The sequence below is a fragment of the Cnephaeus nilssonii genome, assembly GCF_951640355.1.
Source record: "Cnephaeus nilssonii genome assembly, chromosome: 19".
In the NCBI taxonomy this organism is placed as follows: Eukaryota; Metazoa; Chordata; class Mammalia; order Chiroptera; family Vespertilionidae; genus Cnephaeus; species Cnephaeus nilssonii.
In genome coordinates, this window is record NC_137090.1 from 35,545,272 (window position 1) to 35,561,894 (window position 16,623).

The following is a 16,623-nucleotide window of genomic DNA, read 5'->3' on the forward strand; positions in this document are numbered from 1 at the left end:
CCCCAAGGAACCAACCTCCCCCTCTCCCCGAGGTAAAGATTCCCAGCCAGTGAGCCACTCTGAACATCAAAAAGTAAAACACGCATGAGAGGTAAGATGTGTGTGTGCGCATGTCCCCCAGGCTGGAAGGGCTAGGGAGGGGAGGGCAGGGGCAGGCGGTCCCACAGGGTGAGGACAGATGTGGTCCTGATAGCTCTCAGAAGGGAGATGCCCAAAGGGCTGGGCGGCTGCCCTCTCGGGCACACAGAGTCACAGCATTCACAAACAACAAGAACAGCAACACCCATCGTCACCAGTCTGGACATAGTCATTCGGCACTAGATTCAGAGCCCCCACTGCTGGGGACGGAGAGGGGCACGGGCAGCAGGCGGATGAGGTATCTGTGCAGGCCCGAGGGGCGACTGGCTGACACAAGTTTTAACTCTGGACCAGCCTCAGGATGTAGGGAGGTGAACGGAGCTGAGGAGAGGCGGTTCACCAGTTTGACCATTTCCTGGGCACCAGGCCTGCCCTTCTCCCTGTTCTTTCCATTGTAATCACATCGGGAGTGGAACTGGCTCCACAGAGAACCGGGGTGGTGCTGGCGGCTGCAAGTGCAGGAAGGCAGCAAGCTTGTGAGGTGGGAGCGCTGCGTGGGGCTGGGGGCAGTATGGGACTCTCTCCTGGAGGCCTCTAAGGCATCTGAAAGGCCTCCCCCAGGAGAGAGACAGGAGAAAGTCCTCTGGGAGGTCTCCAGGACCAGGGAGGAACTGAAAGGGAGTTCTTAGGCATATAAATCTATCCAAGACCTCTGCTGGGGCCACTCCAGAAGATCCTGCGCCCCAACACTTACCCCACCCCCAGCCTGTCAGTGCAAACTTCACACCTAGGGACACTCTCGTCCTCTCTCCACACTGAAAGGCCATTGGTGTGTCCAGGTGGGGAGCCAAGTGTGCACGTGTGTATAACGGTGTGTCTGACACAAGGCCACTTGTAATAAATACCTACATAAAAAGAGAACCCACCCAGCCAGAGTGGCTCAGTGGTTGAGCATCGACCTATGGATCAGGTCACGGTTCGATTCCCAGTCAGGGCACATGCCTGGGTTGGGGCTCAATCCCCAGTTGGGGTGTGCAGGAGGCAGCCGATCAATGATTCTCTCTCATCATTGATGTTTCTGTCTTTCCCTCCCTCTCCAAAATCAATAAAAATATTTTTTTTTTTAAAAAAAGAGAAGTCAAAGTCTGCCAAGGTGGAGGCAGGGAAAACAGCATCCCCTACACACCAGCTCCCTCCTCTCCACCCCAAGCTCAGCCCTGCCCTTGGCCCAACTAAGGACCTTTCCTCAGAGGAAGGCAGTGGCACACAGAAGCCCCACCAGGGAGGGCACACGCAGTGACGCCACTGGAGAAGGGCAACGTTCAGGGCAGAGATGATACTGGAGACAGAGCTGTTGGGGCAGAAGCAGCAGCCCTGCCCTGGGCTCTGCTCCCTCTGCAGGTCCCCAGGGCCTATTTGGGAAAGGGTTGGGAGCCTAGAGGAACCCCTGCCGTTTCACTTCCTAATTGCCTCAACAGTGTGGCTTCAGGCTCCTGGAACCCAGACCAGATGCTGGTCATGTCTCCCAGGTGGCACCCTAGGCACCCATCCCTCAGGGGAGTGCAGAGCATTAAGCAGAGGCCAGGGAATCGGGGGAGTGACAGCCTTCTGGAAGCCAAAAGCCACGCCTAGGGATGGGAACAGGGGTCCAGAGCAGCTCTCAGTCCAGACCCAGGCTGGGGATGGTGGGGGCAGCGAAGCCCCTCCTTTCCCACCCACCCCACCCTCAACCTGCCCTCTTGAGGTCAGGAGCCCAGTGGTAAGGGGTGAAAGGCTCAGAAGCTTGGCAACAGCTTGGGTTTGGTTTACTGTTGGTAGAAAATCCTAACTAGTTTCTGCTGTAAAGAATCACAGTGACTGCAACTGGGTTGGCAAGCCCCAGGCTGAGGCACCCACCTGTCTGCGTAGGACTCCAGACCAGCCACTTCCTAGGACTTCTCACCTGTACTCAGAATAGGGCCCACAGTGCTCCCCAACTTTCTGAGCCCAGTTGCTTCAGTTCAGCTCCTCCTTTCCCCTCCATAGGCCTGGGAAGAGAGGCTGAGGCTCAGGAGGGAGGGCCCAGATCCTCAGCCACATCACCAGACAGAGCAATAGCAGCAGCAGCAGCACAGGAAGGCAGCAGGGGAGGGAGAAGGCAGAGAACACGACATCCACATCAAACTGTTTCAGGGGACAGGATGGGGAGGCAGGAACAGCACCAGGCTGAATCGGCAGCACGTCCACCAGGGCGTCTCTCATCACTTTATCAAGTCCCAGTGCAGTGGGCTAACCCCTGCCCTGTGCCCAGCTCCCTGGGGTGGCCCCTCCCTCCCCTGGCTCAGAGTCTCTGCACCCCCTTCCCCTAGGAGGCCTGGGGGTGGGTGTGGGTGGGTTGGGCCTGGGCCGGACTGGAATGTGTGGAGCTGGTGGGAGAGTGTGGGGACAGGTCCCCCTCCTTGCCCCCACTGGGGGCCTCTGAGTGGCCTCATCCTCAAGCCAGCTTGAGTGTGCTGACCGGGAAGGAGGGCATGGTGACCATGGTCACAGGGTTGAGCACTGTCTGGCCTACCAGCTGGGGGTGGTGCACCACCTGAGCCCCCACGGCTGGCTTTGCCATGACGGTGGTGGGGGGCCCCAGCCCAGCTGTGCCATTCACTTGCTGGTGCGAGAGGGTGTGGGCAATGTGGCTCACCGCCACGGGCTGGCTCACTGCCACAGGCTGTGGGTATAGGGGAAGCTGGGAGCCAAGGTGGGCCACGTGGTTAAGGGTGGCAGGGTGCACTGTGATGTGGCCAATAGGGGGTGTGGCAGGTGCCAGCTGCACAGCAGGGCTGGGGGCTGAGGGGGCAATGTGGGCGATGTGCTTGCCGCCTGGCCCCTGGAGAACGTGGTTCACAGTCTGGATGACTGAGGCGTGGGTGGTGGCTGTGTGGGCGATGACTGTGGAGCCTCCCCCAGATGCAGCCACCAAATGGGCTGGAGCTGGCACCAGCGTCTGGGCAGGGGCAGCTGGTGGGGGAGGAGGAGCCGGCAGAGGTGTCTTCTGCTGTGGCGGCGGCTGCTGCCCAGGCAGATGGGCAGGAGACAGGGCCACAGGCTGGGAGTGGGGGTGTGGGTGGGGAGGCAGAGGCGCAGGGGCGGTGCTGGGCGGTGGCTTCGGCAGCTCCGGGTGGGGGCGGTGGCTCAGCTTGGGAAGGCCCAGGCCGGCCTGGTCCTCCTCCATATCCTCGTCTATGTTGTCCTCGCCCTCTGTGGGGACACGAGGACAGGGATAGGTCAGAGGGCTTAGAAACACGAGGCTGGAGAAATAAATGCCCCTGGGGCCTGGGGACCTCATGGGACTGGAGTGGGAGGGCACTTTTCCAGCAGGCGAAGGCCTGGCCAGGAAGCCTGACATCTGAGAGGTGGGGCTCACCAGAGGCAGTAGAGGTGGAAGCCTGGTCGTCCTCGGGCTGGCCTGTCTGTCGGAGCACACGGTCGATCTCTAGCACATCCATCCACTGGCTCAGCTCATGTTTGAGCTCTGCTAACCGCTGCTGCGTGGCAATCTTCTCCCGCGCCAGCCGCTCCATCTCATGCTCATATTCCTTCTCCTTCCTCTTCAGGGACTGGAGAGCAAGGTAAGGAAAAGCAGGATACCCTGAGCAGCAACCTCGGGCCCACAGTACTGCGAACATCCCCCCACAGCCACCCTTGCTTCCAGATCACCTGGTCCACAGGGGCAGGTCTGCAGTGACTAGGGGGCTGATGGGGGCTGCGGAGACCACACCTGCCTCCTGGGCTATTGCTCTGCCCAGTGAGGCTCAGTGTCCCAGGGACTGTGGGCTCTCCGGCAGGCGTCATTAAAAGAAAGCACAGATCCAGGTCAGCGACTTCCCCTTCTCCACATCAACTCTGTCCTGAAGGGCTTCGCTGCCTCTTGCCCCACCCACCCTCCTGGCAGCACCTCCCTCCATTCTGCAGATGACAAAAGGTGTAACAGATTTCTCAGGTATTGCCCAAGGCCTATGCATACCACCATTCATACTATTATGTCACCCACTGATGCCGTAAGCTACCCTCCTTGGAACCCATTCCCCATAGGACCCCAAATGGGTCAGCCCTTTTCTCCACCTCATTATTCACTAGTCTACTTAACTTCAGTGTTCTTAGAGGATGACCCCTAGACTTTGTAGAACCCCCACATTTCATCTTCTTGATCTGCCTCTATCTGGCCCCCAGCGGCTGCCAGCTATGCACCTCCTCTCTGACCTCCAAGGTTACTCCCTGAGGTGCCCACCTGGGACTCCTCCCAGCCTCTGTTTTCACACTGCCCGCAGCCCCTAGACCCCCCAGGCTACTGAACAACCCTCAGCCCTGGAATGTGCTCCTCCTCTAACACCTGTACCTGAGTAGCAATGATCAATGAGAAATGGCTCTGGGGTGCTGGACAGCATCGCTGACTTGACTGAGCACCCCTGGAGAGGCTTCTGTCTTTCACCACAGGTTCCAGGTCACTCTCACCCGAGAAGCTGATGTCACCCACTTCGCTAAGAACACCCTTATGCAAGGTGCCATCTCTCCCTCGAGTTCTCCAGGGCCACAGGTGACCTTGTGCCCCTTAGGCTGACCCCTCACATAGGGCTGGATGCCCCATCTCTCAGACTGTGGCACTGCTCCCTATCAGAAGGGTCTCCAGTTTCCCTTTGCATGAGGCTTAATAGCAGCTCCAAAATGCCAGCTCGTGTCCTATTTCTTGGCTGCCTTCCACCCCAAGTCTCACCCATCCTCCATGACCTCCTGACTCTGAAACCATTAAGACAACCTAAGTTTCACAGGCCTCCCTGTTGCTGGCTTCTCCTCAGCCCAGGCATGCCATGACTGCTGGGTCAACCAGATGACACAGATAGTCCTGCCCTGCTACCTCCTGGGTCTCTTACCTGAACTGCTCTTGAGCTTCTTCTAGCTTCCACGGCTTGCCAGTCACGGCCAGGTGCAGAGCTCACTGGCTCTTCATATACCAAACTCACCACTTGGCCTTAGTTTGCTTGCCTCTCCCAACCTTATGTATCCAGATGCTCACATGTGGATCCTCCCTTCTCACCCTTCTCAGTCTACCTGCTCGTGCTCCAAGACCACACTTGGGCCCCACCTCCTCCACTGCCCTCAACAATACATCCTCCTGACATCCACCATGTACCTGAGCATTTAATGAAACTGTCAGGTTACACTTAATCAGACGATGACTCATATCACAAAATATTTCATGTTTAGTTTCCACCGCATACACACTGTCCTGTCTGACCCTGTGAGAGAAGGCAAGGACTCTTCCATAGTTAGCTCATAGCCCCTGACTCCACCAGTGGCCAGGACAGAGCTATGGACAATGTCTCACTTGGCCCCAGGGGAAGAATCTGTGAGGACAAGAGTGTGTTAGCTCCCACCTCTATCCTGTCTCTCCCTTCATCTCAGGAGAATCAGTCGCCCATTAGACTTGAGTTTCCCCTGATTTCATTTCCTAAGGGCAGCCTCTCTTGACTGTTCACCTGCCCCTCTTGGGCATAGCAATGTCTTCAACTCTACACACCAACTAGGCCCAACTTCCCAACACTCCCTCCTACAGCCCTTAATTCCTTACCTGACCAGTGAGAGATACCTCAAACCATTAGTGCCTGCAACACAAAGCTCAGACACAGCCATGCTCTGCAGTAGCCTGAAACCTGGTAGCTTTACACTTCTATAGCCCGTCCCAGGCCACACAGCCCCCTCTATCTTCCTGGCTTTGAGATTAACCTGCTTCTCCCCATATTTCTGCCAGAAAGTCCCCCTCCTCTTACCCACACACACGTCTGGCTTCTCACCCAAAAAGGCCACTGCTAGACATGACATCAGTAGAGGCCTCATAAATGACAGGGCCTGTGGTGAGTCAACCCTCACTCCAACCGTGCTGCTGCGGGCTGGAAGTGGCCCTCCTGATCTCTACCTGCTAGCAGGAAAGGTAGACTTCTGGCTCAGGGAGAGAGAACATCAGGGGCCCACACCTCCTTTTCTCACCCAGCCCAGTTCCCCACAGGCCTAGAAGCCCCTGAAAGATTTCCCAGGGTATAACTTTAGTCTGCTTCATTTTAATATTTTTTAAGTTGACTTCAGAGAGAGATAGAAACATCAATGATGAGAATCATAGATCAGTTGCCTCCTACACACCCTCTACTGGGGATGGAGCCCGAAGCCCAGGCATGTGCCCTGACCGGGAATCGAAACCTGTGACCTCCTGGTTCACGGGTTGAGGCTCAACCACTGAGCAACACCAGCTGGACACACACTGCTTCATTTTAAACCCATTTCCTTTCTAAGACTACCTGGATGTGTGGTTTGGTACCTGCCTACTCCTCCTCTTCCTGTCTCTGTCCACTTAACTGTCGTTTTTCAAATACTTTACCACCTCCAAGCTACTCTGGGTCTGGCTGGGGACTAATCTTCCCACAGCTTCCTGCCTCAGCACACCACCAAAGCCCAGTGTACACGCCCTATGTGGTCTCTCCAGTTTTCTCTCTCAACTCCCATCTCGCACCCTGCTGCCTCCCATCTCCGTATGGCAATCCTCTTGCTGGAGAAACTTTGGCCTGAGTTGTGCTCTCTGCCCTCTACTTTGCTTAGGTCAGCCTGAGACCTTCAGGTCTCAAGTCAAATGCTCTGTCCTCAGCAACAACTCCCCAGAACAAACCCTGCAATCCCCGACACATGACGCCCTCATGGCACAGTCCTCTGTTTGGTTTATTTCTTTATAATCTAACACAAGACCAAACCAATGAGGACAGAGACCCATACTTTTTTCTTTGCGCCCTGCTTTATCCTCAGAATCAGACACAGGACTCTCCATAAATGCTTGAATGAATAAATAAATGAGTGAAGTTGAGGATTTATAGACAGCCTTGTAAGTTTCTGCTTCCATTGCCAACCCCAGGACAAGTATCTCTATGTACAGCCTGTATCCAACATGCTTCCGATTCAGCCCAAGCAAATATCCCGAATTTGCTGGTTCCACTGAATATATTTTCAAACCCACACGTCATGCCAGCAAGACTTCCTTCCCTAAGTATGTGTCTATAAAGAGGAACCTTCCCATTTCTCAATAACTGCTATTAAGTTAATATTTATAGAAGGCCAATCCTCCTAACAATCCCATGATGAAGACACTTTTTTTTTTCCTATTTAGCGTCACAACAGTACAGAAGAAACTGGTATTCACACACACACACACACACACACACACACAGCATTTGAACAGGGATTTGCTCCCAGGCTACAGGACTGAAAGACCAGTAGCTAACATTCAAGCCCCAATTCTGCAGACACATCCCAGAAATAAGTCTGCGGGGCACGGTCCGAAAACCACGGCCCGGCCGCTTCCCTCCCCGTCCCGAGCCGTTCCGGACGCTGGCGCCCCGCCCCGCCCCTCCAGGAGCACGCGCACACCCACGCGGACCGGGCTTTGCTGTGTCACCCCGGGGGCCGCACCCCACCTCCGCGCGCTCAGGAGCTCCGCCCCTAGCCGGCCCGACCAATCCCCGGGCCCGGCCCCGCCCTTCCCGGGAGCTGGGAAGCGCGCCAGCCCCGCCCCTTCGGCCAGAGGGCGGGCGGAAGGGCGCGCGCTTGTGAGAGGCAGCCGGCTGGGAGCAGTGGAGAAGCAGTGCGCCCGCCCTTCAACAAGTCAGGCAGCGGTTACCTCAGGGCTGTGACCCCGCAGCTGAGGCCGAGGGAGGGGTGGTGCTCCCCCGCTGGCTTCTAGCCCAGCCCTCAGGCTTCCCGAGCCCGCCGACAGGGAGACCCGCGGCGCCTCCGCCCCCGCCCCGCGCGGGCAGGGAGCCCTAGGCCCTCCCACTCCCCCAACGGCCGATTCCGACTCCGTCTCTGCGGCAGCCGTGCGTGGCGGTCCGCCCCACCCCCACAGCCTCCTTCCCCGCACGCGAACCTACGGCTGGTTTCCAAGGAAACCGAAACTCGGGCCGTCATGGCAACAGTCTTATCTGACGGGCGTCCCCCGCCCCCCCCCCCGTACTGAGGACCAAGGCCCGAAGGGAGGGGACACAGCCTGGAGGGCCGCTTGGAAGGGCTTTTTAACAATCCTGAGGGAAGGAAGGCGTCATTTTTAAGGATGCGGTGCCACAGGGGCTATTGGTCACCGCATTCCCAAACCCCAGGTTTAACGGGTCGTGCACCTCAGTTGATCTTAATCCTTCTGGGGTGAAAATGGGGGGTTTCATCGGCGCGCCGCCGAGTGGAAGGAGCCACGCCCAGGGGACCCCACCCACGAGACGGGTGGGATCCGGTTCCGCCCCGGCACTGCGGGCGGGCGGAGGCGCGGGCCACCCCACGCCCTTTCCACCCGCGGCGTCGGGCGGCAGAGCGGGACGGGCGCGGGTTAGTCACAGAGCTCGAAGCCCGGCAGTTGGCGGGGCTCCGCGGGGCTGTCCGGCGGGGCCGCCCTCCCTGCGCAGGCGCACGCGTCCTCCCGCCCCCTCCCGGGCGGGGAGCCCCGCTGACGTCAGCCGGCCATGTGCTCGGCGCCCGCGTGGAGGCGGGCGGAGCCGCGCGAGGGGCGGAGGGCCGCGGGAGTGGGGAGGAAGCTGGCGCTGCGCGGCGGCCGGCGCCACCGCCCGCCTCTCCCCCGCTAGGCTTCCCTCCACCGTACCTGGATGTACCGCAGTGCCGTCCGCAGCACGCTCAGATTCGAGGTCTTCTTGTCGTCCACGTTGGGAATATTGCGCTTCAGGGTCTCAAAGCATTCCTTCAGATGGGCCCTCCTGAGGAGAGGAGGGCGAGCATCCCTGGTCAGCCAGTGCTAGGGCAGTGGGGGCGCGGTGGGGGAGGGCAGGGGAGGCCCAAGGAGCGCTTGGGGGACCAAGGGTAGAACCAGATCACACACACGCACGCACACACACCTGTTCTTCTCCAATTTGTTGTGGACTTCTCTGGTTCCGATCCTGCAACCCAGACAGACAGGAGGCTCAGGGAGGAGGGCCCGATTAGGCGGCCTTCCTGCCCCCTACCCCCACAGCCCAATGCCACAGGCTTTTTCTCTCTATAAAAGCAGCAAGGGGAGAGGTTCACCCCGCGGAGGGCACATGTATGCTCATAATTCACAACCCCTGTAAACCCTCCATCCCACTCTGAGACAGAGGGCTCCTTGGGCTCAAAGAAATATCCCAGTCGATCCCAGCCCTCTCCCAGGAGACCCATAATGCAACACTCTTTCCAAAGGCCTACAAATACTACCAGCTCCAACCTTGGACGGAATCAGAGAACACAGACGCCCGAGAGCTGAGGGCAATACTCATTCCCCACTGCCCGATGGGCATGGCACAGTGAGACTGTGTGCAAATACAGGAGGGCGCTTTTTCGGTTGGAGAGGTAGGGAGGGCACAGTTCTGAAGGGCTAGCTTGGGAGGGTACTTTCTCTTGCACACACAGCCCATGGGGGCGGGCAGTTCTTTCCATTCCACCAGCCCCAACTCGGCCACACCTCACTTACCCCCCAGGCCTCTTCTTCTGTTCGCTGGATTTGACTTCTTCAGTTGGTGCCAACTTCAGGGTCCCAAGAGTGGGTGGGGGTGGCTGCTGGGGGGCCAGCTGGGGCTGGACTCCAGGGTGTGGTGCTATGGTCAGGATGGGTGTAGGGAGGGGCTGCAAAGGCTTGGGGCTGCCAGTGGGCTTGGAGTCTGGCAGGAGAGGTGCAGGGGTGGGCATCTGTGGCCTGGTGGACAGGGGAGCAGAATCCTTAATGCTGAGTCCAGGGGTGTTAACCAGGGTGGGTTGGCGAGGTGCCAGGGGCAGAGGCTGGGCTGCAGGGGGCAGTGGTGGGGGTGGGGGCAGGGGCTGAGGGGAATTGGTCACTACTGGAATAGGAATGACAGTCAGTGGGGTGGGGGTGGCAAGTGCTGGTGGGGGTGCTGGTGGGGGTGCTGGTGGCGACAGAGGCAGGGGTGGTGCCTCGATGCGGGGTTCCTCCACAGGCAGGGCATGGGCCAGCCTGGCCAGGCTGCTGGCCTTCTTCTGCTCCTGTTCCCGCTCCAAGCGAAGACGCTCCTGCTCCTCTACGCAGAGGGAACACAAGGATTGTCTCAGCGGGACCAACAGTGCTGGGCTCCAGCTTCACCTGTCCTTCACCAGCAGAGCATAACCCATCCTCTGACCTTGTGCCAGTCAGGGCTCAGTGACACCTCTGCTCCGCTTGAGATGCCACAAATATCCATCCATACCCAGCCTGGCTCTGAGCTAAGTGCTGGTGGCACAGCAATGAGCAAATGAAACAGACCCAGTCCCTGCCTTTGGGGAGTTCAAGGCCTGGAGGGTGGCGGAAGGGGCAAGTAACGGGATAATAATCCAGGCTACGAGAGAAGACAGGCCTTGGTGGAGTGGGAGCTGTCAGGATGCTGGAGGCGTAGCCACTCAAAGGTTGAAGGGTTAGGCAGTTGATGAGCAAGGGTCAGGAGCAAAAGGGTGATAGATGAGCTGGGCAGAGGCCAGTCCATGACAGATCATAGCTTCTGGGCAAGACCTTCAACAATATTTACCAATAGAAGGCAAGCAGTACCGCCCTAGCTGGTTTGGCTCCATGGATAGAGCGTCGGTCTGCAGACTGAAGGGTCCTGGGCTCAATTCCAGTCAGGGCACATGCCCGGGTTGTGGGCTCGATCTCCGGTGGGAGGCGGGGAGTGCAGGAGGCAGCCTATCAGTGATTCTCATCATAGATGTTTCTCTCTCTTTCCCTCTCCCTTCCTTTCTGAAAGCAATAATGTATATATATAAAAGAAGGCAAGCAGTACCTTCATTTCACAGATTGAGATAAATTAGCTCAGAGAGGCAAAGTGATTTGTTGAGGGTCACAGCAGGTCACAGGTAAAATGGGTAGACCCAGCCAGATCTCTTTGACACAGGGTGGATGCCTGGCACTGTGCCAACATATGCTCACCAGGTGTCTACACACACACCTGGGTCTTCACAAGAGCCCCCCACCACAGGTGGGGCAGGGACATCACCTTCAGCTCACACATGAGGAAAAGAGGCTCAGGACTCGGGACTCCTAAGGCTATGTCCCAATGCCTCTGGTTACCTCAGGGACCCCACAAAACATAAATTGGTCCTTCTCTGTCCTTTGTCATGCTGAAACTCATTTCCCTCAAATCCCACCCACCTCACCCAGCAGCACAAACTAGAAAGGTACAAGGCAGCAGAAAGGAAAGCCATGGCCTTTTTAATAGAGGGTGAACAAGGCGGTGAGTTCAGGCAACATTGCACCATCGCCCAGCATCTCTGCTGAAAGAAAGCCCCGCAGGAAAGGGAGGCCTGTTTAGCAGCTGGCTGGGAACAGGGTTAAGGGAAGCGGCCCATGCTGCTCTGCCCCATTTTAGGGCCCCTGGGTACAGAGCTGGGCCAGGACCCTGGGGAGCGGCTGCAGCCCCCAGGCCAGGGAGCAGGCTGGTCAACCTGCCCTCCCTCCTGCCCAGCTTCACCACTCTGCAGACTAACCCAGCTGACAGCAGGGACACGCCCCAAACAGGCCACCCCACAAGGGGTGGGGCTGAGGGATGAGGTTGGCAAACCGCCTCCCTCAGCAGGAGGGCATCAACCCCCACTTGTCTGTCAGGCTCCCAGGCCCCAGAAAACCTTAGAGCTCAGGGCCCTGTAGCCAATCAACAACTTGAGTGAGCCGGGCCTGCGCTGAGCCCCTCCCCCCACAAAGAGGCAAAGGAGGAAGTAGAGGGGGATGTGCTCTGAGAGGGGAAGCACTCAGTGGTTTCCCAGCAGCCAGAGCTCAGGAGCTGGACAGGTCAGCACCGGCCTCTTCCGCATCTGTCTCCCCTGCCCTTCAGGAAGGGGAGCTGCCAGGCCAGAGCAGGCCTGCTCCAATTAGGGGAGGCCTTTCCAACCAGCACTGACTTACGTTACAGCCCACAGAAAACCAGCTCTCTGCTCCAGCTTCCTACAGAAACACACTGGGAAAGAAACCTGCTGAGTTCCAGTTATGGAGCCCTTCTCGGGCCCAGCCTGGGACATCCCTAGTCCACTTCTCTGCACCCATCTTCACCTCCCCACACTCAAGACAAGACCCTGGAACTCAGAGCCCAACACAGTCCCCACCTCCATTCCTTTGAACCAGGACCCAAATTTTCATTGGCCTTGGGTCAAGTATTCCACGCTCCCATATTTAGGGGGGGAGACAGGGCCCCAATCCCAAAGACAGGTGACCTGGAACTCAGATTGAAGGCAAACCTCATATCCCCCATTTTTTAAAGCAACTCCAAAGTTCACCCAGGAGATGGCAACCTCCTCTTCTATGCTTTCTCTTCCGAAGCCAAGGAGGTACGCCTCTCAGGTGCCAGAAAGGACCCAAGTGAAAGGCCAAACTCTATCACACCTGGGTCAGCACGAAAAAGCTTAACTGGTGGTAAAGAACGGGATAGCCCAGGCCAGATCCAGCCCACCAAAGCTTCCTGCCTCCTCCCCACCAGCTCTGGCTCAATCCCAACCCAGTGGCTACCCTCTCCTAGTGCACTGTGGAGGGGAAGACAGTCTAGGGCAGTGGTCGGCAAACGGCGGCTCGCGAGCCACATGAGGCTCTTTGGCCCCTTGAGTGTTCTAATGCCACTTCTTCAAAATAGACTCGCACAGGCCGAAAACCGACTTCTGCGCATGGGCCACGAAGTTTCAATCACATTGTACGTGCGCGCCCGCACGTGGTATTTTGTGGAAGAGCCACACTCAAGGGGCGTAAGAGCTGGCAGTCCCTCGGGGCCTCCCTCGGGAGCATATGGGTTTAGGCTCTTTTAAGTAATGCTTTGCTGCACCCATGGGTGCACTCACTTCTCACTCCCACATACTCTGATAACTCCCCTGGGCTCTGCCCAGAGGCTGTACCCACCCCACCCCACCCCAGGGAATTCAGCATGACCTCTCTGGGGTGATCCGGCATTATGCTCCCTTCAGCCATCCCCAGGGACTGTGACCCAGGGGCTCAGCTGGCACAGGGCTGGAGCTTGAGACATCCACACCTGGTGGCCCCAAATGTTCAGGGTCATTCTCCCCTCCTGCATGCTAACAGTGAGCTTGGCACATAAGGCAGGTCCAGGGTGCAACTAGGTCAGAAGCCTTGGACACTTGGCCAGCTTCCTCCCATTAAGGTAGAAAAGGGTCCCCCAATGGAGCCATCTCCATGAATGTGGGAAATGACCAACCCCTCTTGCTAACCATCAGGATGACCTTGCCCTTCCCGCTCCTCTCATACACACAGACAAACATCCTCAGGTTCATCATGTGAGCAATGTGGCTGCTCTAGGTCAGGAAACTGACCCTTGAGTTTAAATGGGGGCGTGCATAAGAGGCTCCCTGTTCGGAGCTGCTCATCGGGTACATAACCTGGGACAGCAGTTCTGATCAGAAGGTTCATGCACCATTCCCTCCTGTCCCATTCTTCCCATTCCCAGTCTGAGGACAGGCCATCAAGGAGAAAATGAATAATGGAGATTAAATTGCCGTGGCCTGATCTAGCCATCTGTACATGAGTTTTTGGTGTAGATTTGGCTTTCCAGCATCCACTAAGAACCTGCCCCACCAACAAGCTGTGACTGGGCAGCTAAACTAGGCTTCAACTCACCTCCAGGTCTCACCATGTGGGGGAGAGGGCAGGGCTCTGCAACTTCTTAGGAGAGAACCATTCCCGGGTTCCTTCACAGAGTTGCACACATCCTCCCTGTCCTTACTGGTCAGCTGTGGACTTACTTATTTTGGAAAGGGTGAACAGACAATAGTGGGGGTCTTCTCCCTTTTCCCATATGACCAACTAGCCTGCAGGTAAAGTAAAGATGAAGTGAGTGTTTCCTTGAGACAAGGTCAGGGTCAATCCTGTTCACCTCTAGCACAGTGCCTGGTACACAATGGGGACACAATAGGTATTCTTGAATTGTACTGATGGTGGCAGCAGGTGACTCAGTCTCTACAAATCTTGTGCAAGCTCCTCCTCCTGCTTCTAGGCAAGCAGTTCTTAGTCACCACCAACACTATCCACCGCCTGACCCTACTCTGGACCCCAAAGACAAGGGGGAGGGGCGTTTGGGTTGATGTCTGAGCCCATCTGTTCTGAAAAACCCAAGCATCTCAGTCTCATATATCTCGTGTGACTTTTGACCTTGAGAGATCCGTGGAGCCAACCAGGCCATCCGACCCGCTGCTCCCAGTCCCTGGGCGGCTGCTACTCCCCCCACTGGCCGCAGCATCGGTGGCGCGGCAGCAGGCGCGCGCGCAGACGCGCGCACACACAACACACACTACTACCTCCTGCATGACTCATCATTGAAGCAACAATAGGCAGAGAGAAAGGAAAGGAGGGCGAAGCGAAATCTCCACCGCCAACAACACGCTGAAGGGGTGGGAGGGGGAGGGTTAAGGGGGGCAGGAGTCCCCCGATGCTGCACACACCGACTGATGAGGGATGAGGCCCTAGCAGCAGTACGGAAAACGGAGGTCTTCCCCCAGCCCCCTTTTCTGCAGCACCCTGCAGCTAGGGGCCATCAGCAAGGGCGAGTGGGGATAGGGGGCACCTGAAATCTTCCTCTCTCCCCTGTCCAGGAAGCGCCAAAGTTTTTGCCCCTTCTTAGCCCGGCTCATTCCACAATGTGACCGGGGATGTTGCCAGGAGATCCCGGTGAGAACGTTTTGGGGTCAGTGGGAATGTGTGAGCTCTAAATATCCTGTTGCTCTGCAATTCTGAGGGTTTCCCTCGTCTCATGATCAAAAACAGGAGGTTGGGGCGAGAACCGACAGGTAAGCCCAGCTCCTCCTTCGCAGGGAAAAGGCTCTCCCGGAGAGATTCTCAGCGACCAGAGCCAGGGCCCAACCCGGCGCCAGGCCTCTGGCCAGCCCCGCCCAGACCCCGCCTCCGGTCGAGCGCGAGGCAGCGAGGAGGGGCCCGGCCGCGCCGTCCCTAGCGGGAGTGTCCCCCGTGCACGTGGTCGGGGGCGGGGTCCGTCCACGTCACCAGCCGGTGTAACCAACGGGCTTGGTACGCACACACACGCAACATTCCAGCCGAAAGCGGGTATGGAACGCGCAGACACGCCACATTCCACACCGGCTAAAGTGGGGCGCAGAAAGGGGGGCCCAGGGGCTGCCCCCAGCGACCTGCAGGCCGTTTTTCAAACACCCAATCAGCCGGCTCTCACCCAAACCCCTGACGCTAGACCCAGCCCAAGCTCTGGGAGGCGGGGTCAGGCGGGGCTGGCCAGGATCATAAGACACGCGATGTCATTTCATTCTGCAAAGGCCGCCTCCGCCCCAGTGGCGCGTAGATCTGCCAGGAGTGCCCCCCACACCCGCCCCATAAGGCGAGGGGAGCTGGGGAGTTGCTCCGCGTAGAGTAATTTCTACCCCACACTCCGTTACACACACGCCCACTCGTGTGCACTGTACACTCGCCCATGTACACGTCCGTGCATCTGCTCTCCTCCAGGCTCCCATCACACATCCCCCGTGCACACACGCACGCACACACAGGTCTGCCACCCCCACGCAACACCACTGCTTACCCCACCCCCGGCTCTCACATATTCAAAGCTACCGAGGGCGCACTGACCCACGCGAAAGGAGCCCTACAAAAGGTGCACAAGGGGTGGCAGGCAGCTGGGGTGGCGCTCACAGGAGCCGGGTCCCTCGCTGCATGCTAATGAAGTCATTAATTAATTTCCCTGCCCACAACACTCCTCCCTCCCCGGGCGGCGGCTCTTGCGACGAGCCTTGCACTGCTGGCTTCGCGGGCCGCCCGGGAGAGGGTCTTGTCCGCGGTTTCGGCGTGGGTTCGGGGACCCGGGTCGCTCGCCTCCCCTTCCCGGGTGCCCCAGGGGCCCAGCCCCGCCGCTCACCACGTGCTCTCTGTTGTTGCTGCGCTTGCCATTCCAGGAAGCGGGCCGCCTCCAGTAGCGTCTCTATGCTCATCGCGCTGAGAGCTGCCGGGGGCGCGCCGGGGCCAAGACTGCGGCCCGCGAGCCAGGCACAGGACAGGCTGGCGGGCAGGCAGGAGGGAGGGATCACCTCCGGGGGGCGACAGGGCTGGGCGGCGCAGCGCACTCGGCAGGCAAGAACGGGGGAGCACAGGCAGGAAAATCAATGTCTCCCAAAATGTTTGCAAAATATAATTTGCAAATTTAAAATAATTTGATGCAAAGGAAAAAAAAGGCGGCACTGCCTTCTTCCTTCCCCTCCCTCTCTTCCTTCCTTCTATTGCCTCCCGCCCCGCGGCCCCCGGGAGTCCCGCCGACAAGAAAAGGCTTTGCAACAAGATGGCGAGGAGGCACCGACACACACAACAAGGGAAGGAGCCGCGCTACCCCCGGCCGCCGCCCCCGCTACTACACCGGGGCCGCAGCCAAAGCCCGGACCGGAGCCCCCACCCGCAGGGCCGCGGCGTCTCACGGAGGGAGGGGCGGGGTCGGGAGCCAGCTGTCCCCACCCACTTACGGCGCGAGCACACGTGGCCTGGGTGGGGGTGGAAGCTCGGGCCGGGTTCGCGCCCTTCATTTCCGCTTTCCCGCC

General features: G+C 58.3%; 1 protein-coding gene across 2 annotated transcripts; it reads right to left on the minus strand.

The window, feature by feature from the left end:
• Positions 1 to 40: 40 nt before the first annotated feature.
• MNT (MAX network transcriptional repressor) lies at positions 41 to 16,392 on the minus strand. Of its 2 annotated transcripts, none has more exons than XM_079796893.1 (6): positions 15,954 to 16,392; positions 9,572 to 10,133; positions 8,982 to 9,023; positions 8,732 to 8,843; positions 3,476 to 3,668; positions 41 to 3,309 (listed from the first exon to the last, which is right to left on the minus strand). In XM_079796893.1, exons 1-6 carry the CDS (start codon positions 16,024 to 16,026, stop codon positions 2,552 to 2,554), a joined length of 1,740 nt encoding a protein of 579 aa, XP_079653019.1. In that variant the 5' UTR covers positions 16,027 to 16,392; the 3' UTR covers positions 41 to 2,551. The 2 variants fall into 2 exon arrangements, with proteins under 2 accessions (XP_079653019.1, XP_079653020.1); XM_079796894.1 differs by lacking the exon at positions 15,954 to 16,392 and adding an exon at positions 10,614 to 11,147.
• Between the last annotated feature and the right edge of the window lie 231 nt (positions 16,393 to 16,623).